Source organism: Lonchura striata, chromosome 26 (genome assembly GCF_050655825.1).
Source record: "Lonchura striata isolate lonStrDom1 chromosome 26, ASM5065582v1, whole genome shotgun sequence".
NCBI classification, from domain to species: Eukaryota; Metazoa; Chordata; class Aves; order Passeriformes; family Estrildidae; genus Lonchura; species Lonchura striata.
Window position 1 is genome coordinate 7,115,674 of NC_140728.1, and position 11,528 is coordinate 7,127,201.

The 11,528-nt window shown below is 53.0% G+C and overlaps 1 protein-coding gene across 1 annotated transcript in view; it reads right to left on the reverse strand.

Annotated features, from left to right (window-relative positions):
• SYT6 (synaptotagmin 6) overlaps positions 1–9,810 on the reverse strand; it is a 36,998-nt gene extending 27,188 nt beyond the window's left edge. The window contains exon 1 of the mRNA XM_021535298.4: positions 9,468–9,810. Within this exon, the coding sequence (XP_021390973.1) occupies positions 9,468–9,621 (154 nt within the window). The 5' untranslated portion in view covers positions 9,622–9,810. The remainder of the gene's footprint in view (positions 1–9,467) is intronic.
• Between the last annotated feature and the right edge of the window lie 1,718 nt (positions 9,811–11,528).

The following is an 11,528-nucleotide window of genomic DNA, read 5'->3' on the forward strand; positions in this document are numbered from 1 at the left end:
CACTGTCAAACCCTTTGCCACCTACTGCTCTTCAGTTCAAGGTTTGGTCCTTCCTTCACCACCAACAGGCAGCAAATGCCCTCAGCCATGGGTGTGAGAGCTGCTTCAGAACCCAGGGGAGTTTAAAAACCAGAGGGAAATCTGAACAGAGTAATTCAGAGGGACATATTAAAGGTGATTTTCAAATGCAGAGTCAACTGTGAGGCACTTCATGTCCCTATGTGAATTTGTAACATAAAAAAGGAAAAATAAATCAACACTTACAAATCACAGAATCACTAAGGTTGGAAAATGCCTCTAAAATCATCTAGTCCAACCAAATGGAAGTGCAGAATACACCAAAGAAAGGGATGTGAGGTAAGATGAGAGTTTGGTGGCCTGGAGCTTGTGCTTTTCCCACTGAAACAGAATGGAGAAAGAGTTAATTGCCCAAAAAGAAGGCAAAAATCCTGAGTAGCTGATGAGCACGGCGTGGCTCTCTGGGCAGGAGGAGCCTCCGGCGCAGCAGCCAGAACAGAGCTCAAAACCCCACTGATGCTGCAGCTCTGCAGGGCTGCAACTGTTGGAAAGGATGGATAAATAGAATTGCCTGGCAAAAGATTCACAATAGTACAGCCAGGATGAAAACAATCCCCCCTACTGGCTGGACAATACCCTTACCTACAGATAGGTCCAAAAGTCAAATGGACTGTTCCATCCAACCCCCAAAATGTACTGTTCATCCCACACCGTAACCCTCCCCTGAAGCATCAAGTGTCTGTGACCCCATTGGCCCAAGTCTTGTTCCAGCCCACCTTGAAGCCCCCGGATAAGGGGCTCCGAGGGGCCAGACGCCCTCTTGGATCTTCCCCTCTCTTGGAACTTCCCCTCTCTTGGAACTTCCACCCTCTCCTGGAGCATCCTCTCCACCCCCGGTCTCTCCCCTCCCTCATCCCCTCAGGCCTTGCCCCATGCTGCGTCTGGCAGCTCCAAGCAGGACCTTTCTCCATCCCTAATAAACCTGATATTGTAAGAACAGCCTTCAGATCCCTCATCTCCATCCATCAAAACCATCCTGGAGCCCAGCCTTCCCTACATGCAACTCCAGATCTGAGTTTCCAACATCCCAGATTCCCTCCTGGACTCTTGCCCATGGACAGCCCTCAGCCCATCCTCAGCTTCACTTCCGCAGGTGGACCTGGAGACAAAACTCCCCTCTCCCACCACCAGCCACCAACCCTGTTGGTGGCTGTGGGCTTCACACGGTGCTGAGGGACATCAGGGACGAGAACAAGCCCCAGTGAAGTGGCTGGGCTGGAGGAGACCCACCACAGGCTCCTGAAGACAAAAATGTTGGTTTTCAGCCATTATTGACCGATTTGGGTTTTCCCTCCAGGCTGCAGATTTGTCACTGAAACTTCTGCTGGCGTGTGCAACCCAAAGGGGAACTTTGTGCTGTCAGAAATGCAGCATTTCTGTTATCAAAAGTGACAAAAAAAGAGAAAAAAAAACTTTTCCAAGCCGAAGGAAACATTCCCTGGTGATTTATGTCACTTTGTGACTTAATCAGCTGCTCTCTAGAGCATTATAAATGTGATAGGAAGAGTTGTCATTGCTTTCTGCCTAACTGATGACAAGCTAATGAACTATTATAAGCCACAGTGAATGCAATTATGGCACAGGGCTTTGTGCTAATCCCATGACATTTTAGCACAATATGCTGGAGCAACATCTGTAAACAAGCCCGTGGTGCTGAACACACACAGTGGCCAGGGCTGGGGTTAAATCCCTGCTGAGCTTCCTCCTCCCCCGGGCTGGGACCCTGCACAGGCTGAGCCCTGTGTGCCAGGGGAGCCTGGCTGAGGCTGCTCTGCACGGGGGAAGCCTCTGATCCAGAGCTGGAGCTGAGCAGAGCCAGGCAGAGAGGAAACCTTGGAAATCCAGACACTTCTGGGATGCAGAGATCCAGCTGCGTTTCAGGATGCAAAACGGAACAAGTAAAAGCTTTTCACTCTCTCTCTGTCTCCCCTGAGCAACCAAAAAACCCTGGAACTTGAAATTTCCTTTTCAAAACTTGATCAAAGCTGTGTCTGCTGTGAGACACCAGCAAGAGCTGCTCTGTGCCCACACTTTCCACCCTGGAGCTGCCACCTCGCTGCCCCTCACTTCCTACAGTGGGATCCGATTTTGGGGAAAGGCTTCCCCGTGTCTCCCTCTCAGATCCTATTTTTGCTCAAAACCCCACTAAAACCAGGCTGCCTTGAAAAGATCTCAGGGTAAAGCTTGGCAGGGAGCAGAACTGGGGTCTCTCCCCATCCCAGTGCTGAAGCCTCCCACCCTGGGATCCAGGCTCCACAAGAGGACACAGTCTGGGGACCCAAAAAGCCTCAGCCAGAGTGGGCAGAAGACCCCAAGCATGGGACAAGAGAGACATGGAAAGCTTCCTAGAGGCTTTCCTGAGTGCCCCCTGCCCAGGACATGGAGCCCCTCCAGCAGCAAGGGCTCCTTGAGCTCCTGAGACATTCTGGATGCATTTATTGCCTGGACCAGTCCCCAAAACTGGAGAACCCAGAACCCAGAACTGCCCTGGCTCCAGGTGCTGCAAAAGCCTGGTGATGCCCAGCCTGGTGCCCTGGAGCTGCCAGCTGGAGCCACCCAGACCCAGAACAGCCACACAAACCCACACCAGTCCCTCTTCCTCTGTGCCTCTCAAGCAGCACAGAAGGGGCAGAGCAGCACTGGCAGACCCGGAGCTGGGCTCAGATGGAGCAGCCAGGAAGGACTCAGCTGCCTGGAGCCCTGGCTGGTACAGGGACCCTGCACTGAAATACAGAGGTTTGGAACAGAGCATTTCTTTGTTCAAGCTGCCCTGAATGAGAAAGGAACTTCCTCCCCATGGCTCTGCTGCTGCCATCAGCAGCTGCTGCTGCTTCCATTAGCTTGGAGCAAAGACAGGGCTCTTGAACCCCTCCAGTGTGCTGCAGTGTGCAGGCTGGGCTGCCTGGTCCTACACATTGATTAAATGGATTCTGAGATGGCCTTTTCCAACAGCTCCTACCACTCCATTGTGAGCCTGCAGCTCACAATTCTTTCAGCATGAGCATTTTGAGCAGAGCCCAGATTCAGAGCTGGGATCAAACAGCTCTGGAGTAAACGCTCAGCAGCATCCAGGAGATGAAGTGCTGCATCTGGAGAGAGAAACTGAGGAGGTGGCACCTCACACTGTGCCACACAACTGTATTCATTTCTTTGCAGCAGCTACGAACGCACAGAAATCAGATTATTACAACACCAGGGGCTAGAATTCCTGGGCAATTATTATTCCAGACGGTCCAGGACCGTGTGCTTCAAGGATGGTTTGAGAGGGCTGGTGTGAAGGGAGCTCCTGGCGTGCTGCCTTCAGGCTTGGCTGCACAGTTTGCTGTGATGTTGTTAAACATGAACCTGCTACAGCACAACAAACTGAACTAAACACAGAGACACCCTCAGCCAGCAGCTGCGGCTCCGCCGCGCAGGGCTCCCCGCAGGAGAACTTTCTTGTTCCCCTCAGGCAGGGAAAATGTACATTTAATAGACAATCACTCCAAAATTCTCCTCCCTGACCCTCCAGGATGCCATTTTGCAAGGTACAAATATAATTAAAGACAATACATGGCAGAGGGACTTAATTGCATCTCTCCCCAACAACTGCCAGGGCGATTGCTCTGTCACGGAGTCCGCTGGATGGAAACACTCTTAGACAAGATCTCTGATTTTCCAACACGCAGATGGGAAGGGAAAATACAGATTGTTGCCTTTGAAAGAGAAATAGAAAATATTAAAGGCAGAAAAATATGCCTATCCATGATGAGATGGAAACCTGGGGGTCCTGAGAAAGAATACTCAATTGTACCTGGAAATGTGAGCAGTGAGAAGAAACAGTTATGAAAAACAAGGGTAGTGGAGGCTATAGTTAAATAAAACAATTGAATCAGACACGATTCCCCGTTGTGGGTCTGGTTTATCCCTGCACAATGAACACGCACACGGGAGAGGATCCGGCTGCCGGGAGCACACGGCGAGTGCAGCAACTCCAGCACAGCCAGGATGCCGAGCAGCAAACACCTGCAAAGGCAGGAGCAGCGAGCACCTCCCGGAGTCACCCCAGGAGCCGCGGGCACCATCGGGCTGTGCCCTGCCTTGAACCAGCTCGAAGCCCACGCTTTGTGCCGGGAGGATTCTGCGAGCGGGGCAAAACCTTCCAACAGCAAAGGCGTCCTGCCGGATTTATTTTCCTTTAAACCATAAGGCTGCGCTTCGTATTATGAAAAGAAAAGGCAAAGAATGATTAAAGTAACTTGAGAAATGCGGGCTTACCAGCGCGGCGGCGGCTCCTCAGCGCGGTCCCTGCTCGAGCATCAATTAGCGGCGGCGGCGATCCCGCTGCTGTTTCTATGGAGTTGGGGATGCTGAGCCCTGACTATGCATGAGGCTGCTGCAGCTGCATGGGAGCAGCTCCGGGGCCGCACGCATCCACAGACAGCGGCAGCCTCCCTGCTCTGCCTCGGCAACGAGGAGCAGCGGCAATTAGGCGGCTGCAAAGCTGCGCCTATGCAGAGCGGTGCTCCCGGGGCTCCCGGGCACGCACACTCCGCTCAGCTCCAGAGGGGCATTTTATTTACCAGGAGCATCACAGAGCATCGCCAGAGGCGGCTGGAGAGCCACGCATCCGCACACAACACGCCAGCAGAGACACATGTCTGGAGACAGGCGATTTAATCCGTTTTTGCCTCGATTTACTCAGCTGGTTTCCAACCCTATTTCAACACGGTTTTACAAACCTTCCTCTGGCAGCAAGGTTTGAACCTGATACCTCCAGGATCCCAACCTGGTTTAGTTGGGCTAAAGAGCAAATGTGCTGCACGTAGCTCTGGTTGGCTCTTTGCTGGGAGGAAAGGCAAGATCCATTTTGCAAGTGCATTGCTCTGTGATAAAAAAGATATTTGCCCCAAGGAGCTGCTCTTCACATGCTGGGCCTCTGGAAACTCAAGCTTCAGTGATTAATATTAGCTTTGCCTGGATGGCTGGGAGCATGTTTACTGTTATATTGACTTAAAATACCCTTGAATGGCAATTCAGAAAAGTGTTATTATGCCTGGTGAGTAAATTCAAGACATGCCCATATTTCACAGGTAGCGGCTGAAGGCATCCCATAACCATGAATGAGGGTGTCATCAGTTCTCAGTAATCTATCAGAAGATAGGTGGGGTTTTTTTTCCTAGAAAATACTCCAGGACCAATTTCTCAATAAAAAAAATGATCTTTCTGCACCAACATTACTGCGATGAAAAATTGCCCAGAAATTCTCCCCTTTTTTCTGCCTGCAGCAAGAACACTTCTGTGCTCGGGTTAACATTTTAATGGTCTTTGCCAAGTGCCAGGAGGGTGTTCAGCGCTGTACAAGCTGTGCTGCCTGCACCAGGACCTTCAAAAAGTGCAGTTCACACAAGGGGCAAAGCAGTAAATGTGCTCTGAATTATTGGGGGTTGGAACACAGGTGAGCTGACACCATGTGCCAGGGAGCAGAGAATATCAGGAGGTCTCTGACTCTGTGCCTTCCCCGCTCTCCTGTTCCCTCCTCTCTCTCCAGCTCTCTCCTCCTGCAGCAGGAAGGCACAGGAGCATTTTGTTGGGATGGATCAGCACGTGAGGGAGGGGTTGAGGAGGGGTCTCACCACGCCGAGATGAGCAGGGTCTGCTGGGGACAACCTGCAGCCCCTCTGCACATCAGCCTCTGCCTCCTGCCCTGGCTCCACTGGGCAGCAAAGCTTTGTACAAAGGGATCACTCAGGCAAAAAAAAAAAAAACAACTTAGGTTGTTTAAAGAAAGCCTCAGCACAGAAGTGCTGAAGGTAAAAATCAAACCCAGAGGTTTTCTCCTGGATGTGCTCTGATCCCAGGATAAATTCCTCCCTGTACCCAGGCACCATCCTTTAAATTAACAACACCAGATCCTGGTTCTAGTCACAGAATCATGGAATCCCAGACTGGTTTTGGGTGGGAAGGAGCTTGAAGATCATCCAGTGCCATCCCTGCCATGGCAGGGACACATTCCATTGCCCCAGGCTGCTCCAAGCCTCAGCCAGCCTGGCCTTGGACACTTCCAGGGATCCAGGGACAGCCACAGCTGCTCTGGGCACCCTCTGCCAGGGCCTCCCCACCCTCCCAGGACAGAATTCCTTCCCAATATCCCATCAAACTCACTCTATTTAGTAACTCTCATCAGCCCTGCAGGATCATTTCAGAACCAGCCAAGCTTCCCCTGTCTCCCCCAGGATCTCCTGGGACAGGCTGGCAGCCTCTGTCCTTGGCCAGGCTCTGTGAACCACGGGGAGCAGCACCCAGCCCAGGGGAACCCCAGAACCCCCCCAGCAGGACATGAAGCCCAGCTCCTGGGCTGCCCAGCACCCCGTGTCCCAGAGCCCAGAGCCTGCTGCAGCTCCACTCCCACGGGCAGAGGGGACAAGCACAGGGGACACATCACTGTCCCCACGGTCCTGGGGGGTGCTGACTCCCCTGCCCCACAGCCAAACACTTCACCTTCAGCACAGCTGCACCTCAAACCCTCTCAGTGACACCCCAGAGCTCTCACTGCCCCTCCAGGGCACAGAAGGGATGAGTCCATCCTCTCAAAGGCCATCACCTGTGGCCAGTGCTGTCCCCAGAGCCCGGGTGGCACTGCCAGCATCCCTGCCCGGCAGCTGAGGCCTGGCAGGGAGCAGAGGGATCAGATGGAGGCAGCTCCAGGGGAGGACTGGCGACAGGCACGACAAAAGGATGCTGCAGCTCGCTCCATCTCGGGCCAGCCAGGAGATCAGTTCTATTCCTGGCACCGCCACAGGCACAGCTCCCCCTCACAGCCCCCCTGACAGCGGCACCAAAACCTCCCTTCCCCAGCCAAACTCCTGATTTTTCTGACTGGTTTGGCTGCGGGCGAGGCAGCAGCCTGCAGTCCTCCTCTGCTGGGTGTGCACAGAGAAATGCTGCAGCTCGGCTGCTCTTCTTGGCTGTGAGGAGGAGATTCAGCTGTTACATAACCAGGGAGTAGAGGTGCATCCACTCCATCCACAGCAGCCCTTTCAGCCACTCAGTCCAGAATGGTTGAAAAAAAAAATTAACACCGCACAGAAACTTACTCTTACATAAACTATACAGTAGTATTGTTATATTCACAGGTTTTTTCCACTCTTGGATGCAGTTCAGGAAGGGTGATGATACCTGGCTCCACACATTCCCTGAGGATACTGCTCCCCATCCACGCATGAAACAGCAGAAAAGACCAAGCTGCCCCTGTGCTGAGCTGTGCAGGAGCACCTTTGGCAGTGCTTCCTTCAACCTGAACTCCAGCAGGACACTCCACAAGCCAAGCTGATCCAGCCAGTACTAAATAGATTTATCCAGGAGGCAACAAACTGCCCGAGAAGCCGGAGACTCCACATGATGATGACAAATGAGGCCAGTTTGACTCCAGCAAATTTGGCGTTTGGCTGCCGGGGCTGTGCTGCCCGCACAGGGACACTCCAGCAGGGCAGGGCTCCTCTGCCCTGCTCCTGACACAGCACCTGCCTGCTGCCATCTGCTCACCTCCACACAGCCCCACCTTCCCCCTGCCTGCTTTGTGAGGATGGCTCTGAACACAGGACTGCAGCCAGACCACAGCAAATCTGCTCCACGTGAGACCTCGGGATAAAATGGACAAAGCATCAGTGCAGATAATTAAATCAACATCCAGACGCTGATGGGGAAGGCATCGTACCTCTGTGACTGTGGTAGTAAACACTTGATGCAAACAGATTTTTTCCCCTTGCTGGAGCAGCTTTACAGGCAGGAACTGAGAAATATTAGTACATGTCAGGCCCAAACTGTGTCCTCTGTGCTGTCTAGACATAAAAATGGGCCCAGTCATGCAGAGCAGAGACAACAGCCCTGGCTGCTCGTGCAGCCAGCCCAGCACAGCTCGCCCGGGGCACTGGGGCTGACCACAGCTCAGAGCACACAGACATTCCCTGTGCTAAAGGCTGATGATGATGATGATGATGATGATGATGATGATGATGATGATGTGATCCCGACATGAACATGAGGTCCTGGACAGGCTGTGCAAACAAATGCAGACCTGTCATATCTATACAGAACAAGAGCAGTGAGGAGTATTTCTGCTGCAGACTCAGGAAAATGTTCATTTTGGTGCAAGGTAAAGAATTCCAAATCGATGCAATAAGTTTGCAAGCTGTTTGCTCTATTTGCAATAGCTGCATGGGATGTGATGTGTAAGGACACAACCGGCCATGGTAAGAGGCCTCCAGAACAGGCAGCTTTAAAACAAACTCATTTGAAGAAGAGAATTAAGTTACAGGCAAAGTGGGATGTGGAGGGAGGGTGTTTGCCTGGAGCTATCAGCAAAGCCGTGCTGGAAGCACCACTGCAAACCAAGGGCTGGCAGAATCCTGGTGCCCTGTGCCCTGGGGGTGCCAGCTGCATCCCAGCATGAGATCCTGGCAGAGAGGGGAAGGAGAGAGGGAGGGAAGGTGACACAGAAAGCCCTGGACAGGGATTGATGGGCAGCTGTGCCGCACGGGGGCTCTGCACAGTGTGCTCAGCAGAGGAGGAGAGTTTGTGAAAATTCATGGTGTAAAAACGCTGGAATTCCACAGATCCTTGCCTTAGAGGAAACTTAGGAACCTTAGAAGAAACCCTCTATGAAAATGTTGGAATACACAAACAAACAACTTTGAGCAGGTTACTAACAATTCTAAAAGCTGTGAGATTTGGGGTGTTGCTCCTCAGCACATGAGCCTGGGTTCCAACTGCCCCTGCCAATGTCATCTGAAGTGGCAGCAGGAGATCTCTCTGGAGTGAGCAGCTGGGAGAATAGGTGTTGGGAAAATTCCCCACTTTGCAACACGGAGCTGTCCCTTTGCTCCTGGAGCAGAATTCCTGCTCCTGACTCATCCCTGACACACCAGAGTCCCTCCCTGGCTCTACAGCCCGACCAGGAACAACTCAGGCAATCCTTAGGGAAGGTAGAACACACACATGGAAGTACACCAAGGTCCCTTCCTGATGAACAGAAATCCACGCAGTCCGTGTGATTCCCTCCATTTCTCCAACACCAATCAGTTCCTGCCATCCCAGCGGCTCAAGCAGGCTCTCTACTGCTTTTTGTTGGTTTGCTCTTGTTTCATACAGGACAGGAGTCTGTGTTTTTGGAAAAGGATCTTTCACAGGAACTTTATCTCAGGAACTTTATCCTGGCTGTCCCCCCGTGCAGCCATCAACAGGTGAGGCAGGACTTGACCCAAAACTTCACCGTGGAACATGTGGGAAGGGAAGGAACCCTCCCAGAGGGTCTAACACGGGTCTCCCAAACCTTTTCCTCCCCTGTAGGGCACGGATGCCCCTCCTGCCTTCCACGAGCATCCTCCGGCAGACGGGAGCAGGGGCCGTACCTGGCTCGGAGATAATCAGGCTCTGGTCAGAAGGCAGCAGGAGGAACTCCCTGCAGGTGTCCAGGTCCAAGCCGGGCAGGCTTTTCTTCTGGCACAGCTCGGTGAGGATGCTGATGGCCCTGCGACAGCGGCCATCCTCCCTGGGAGCGCTCATGGCCCCCCGCGCATCCTCCGCTGCCTCCGCTCTTTGGGAAAGTCTCAGTGGGAGGAGAGGCTGGGCTCGGCGCTCGGCACGGGAGCGGCTTCGCTCCGGTCCCACGCGCGGCCGCGGCAGCGCCCGCCGGGACACGCGGCGCCGCCCGCAGCCCGAGCCCGCAGCCCCCGGCGCTCCCGGAGCCTCATGGCCTCTGAGATCACAGCTCTGCTCGCTGCCAAGGCTGCTCCCGGCAAAGAACCTCCTACCAAACTCCGATCCGTGCCCTCCGCACGAGACGCGGGGAAGCTGCAGCCCAGAGCATTCCTTTTAACCCTTTCGCTGCTGCCCTCTCTGCGGGCGCGGAGTTGGGCGTCCCAACCCTGGATTTTGGCAATGAAAACGAGCGGTGAAACCTCCAGGCTGAGACACAGCGGAGAGGAGGAACCGGAGCGCTCCCACAAACACCGCACAAACTCCTCACAACTGCCAAAGGCGCAGAAGAAAAGCTGCGGGTTTTATTGATCTGTTTGTGCTGTCCTGCCACAGCAGGCTGCAGGTGGCAATAGAGATTGAGAATGCCATTCTAGTTCATAATTAGGTTTTTTTCCCTTTTACTTTCCGTAGTATTTTTTTTTTTATTCCTGTTGCAATTTAGCAGGCAGGTCATGCCACGCGACAGAGCATATATTTGACAGGCAATTGTGGAGCAGGCAATTAAAATTATGTACAGCAGGATGACTTCTTGCAGCTTGTACAAACCTAATGAGCATTGTGGAGAGCCAGGGCTGAGGCTGCACAGGTCCCTCAGCCCCACAGCACAGCAAGGCGTGCTCAGATGGTGTTTGTGCTTTTGTTAATGACCTGCTGGAGCACTGGGAGCTGTCACAGCAGAGCATCCCAGGGGTGGCACCAGCACCCAGGACAGCACAGGCTGCCCTGGGCACAGAACCTGCTCCACACCCCATTCCCAGGCTGGACAGTTCCTCCAGCTCTGGGGCTGGTGTGACACAAAGGGTCTGGGTGGCACTTGAGGAGCACAGAGGTGTTGCCCAGCACCCCTGGAAAGCTGCAGCAGGGTCCTTCTGGCCACTCTGGTCCCTCCTTGGCCAGACCAAGGATTTCTGGACTCGTCACCACCACATCCCTGCTGTCCCCACTGGCACCTTGTCTGGCAAAGCCACTTACCCGCCAAGCTCTGCTCCTCCCAAAAACTTCTGTTGCCAGGACAACGTGAGTGAAACCTTTTATTAACCCAGTAACTGGTCACAAAGAGAGGCTTTTAATTAAACATTGTCCTGGCCAGTGCTCCATGAGCTGCTGCTGCAAACAGTGAGGCAGAGCTGCACACTGAGAGCTCCTCCTGAAGGTGTTTGTCACCTGCCACCTGCAGCCAGCACCAGCAGCTCCAAAGGTCTGTGTTTACTGGGGAGAGAGTCAGACGCTGGGAGCTAAACCAGTAACTTCCCAGAGATCACAGAATCCCAGAATCCCAGAATAATGAGGTTGGAAGAGACCTCTAAGATCATCAAGTCCAACCTGTGCCCTAAAGCTCAGGCAGAGTTTGCTTTACATTTAGATGACAAACTCCATAAAGACACTCACACATTTATTTTTTAAGAAATTTGAGGATCAAATGATGCCTCAAACCTGATCTTTGGGTCCATACAACATCTAGTTGGCTGGGGAGGGAACAGCTCCTCTTCTCTGCTCCTCCTCTCACTGCCTGCCCTGGGGTATTCATGTCCCAGAGTCCCAAAATCAAAGGATTTGTACCCAAGGGGATGCAATGAGCCCCAGGCATCACGTCATGTCTCCAGCACAGCAACAGTTTCTGCCTGAGCCACCAAAACTGCCACCAAGAGAGGAATTCTGGAATATATCAGTCAAGTCTTGCATTTGAAATTTGAATTTATCTTAAAGAGGTT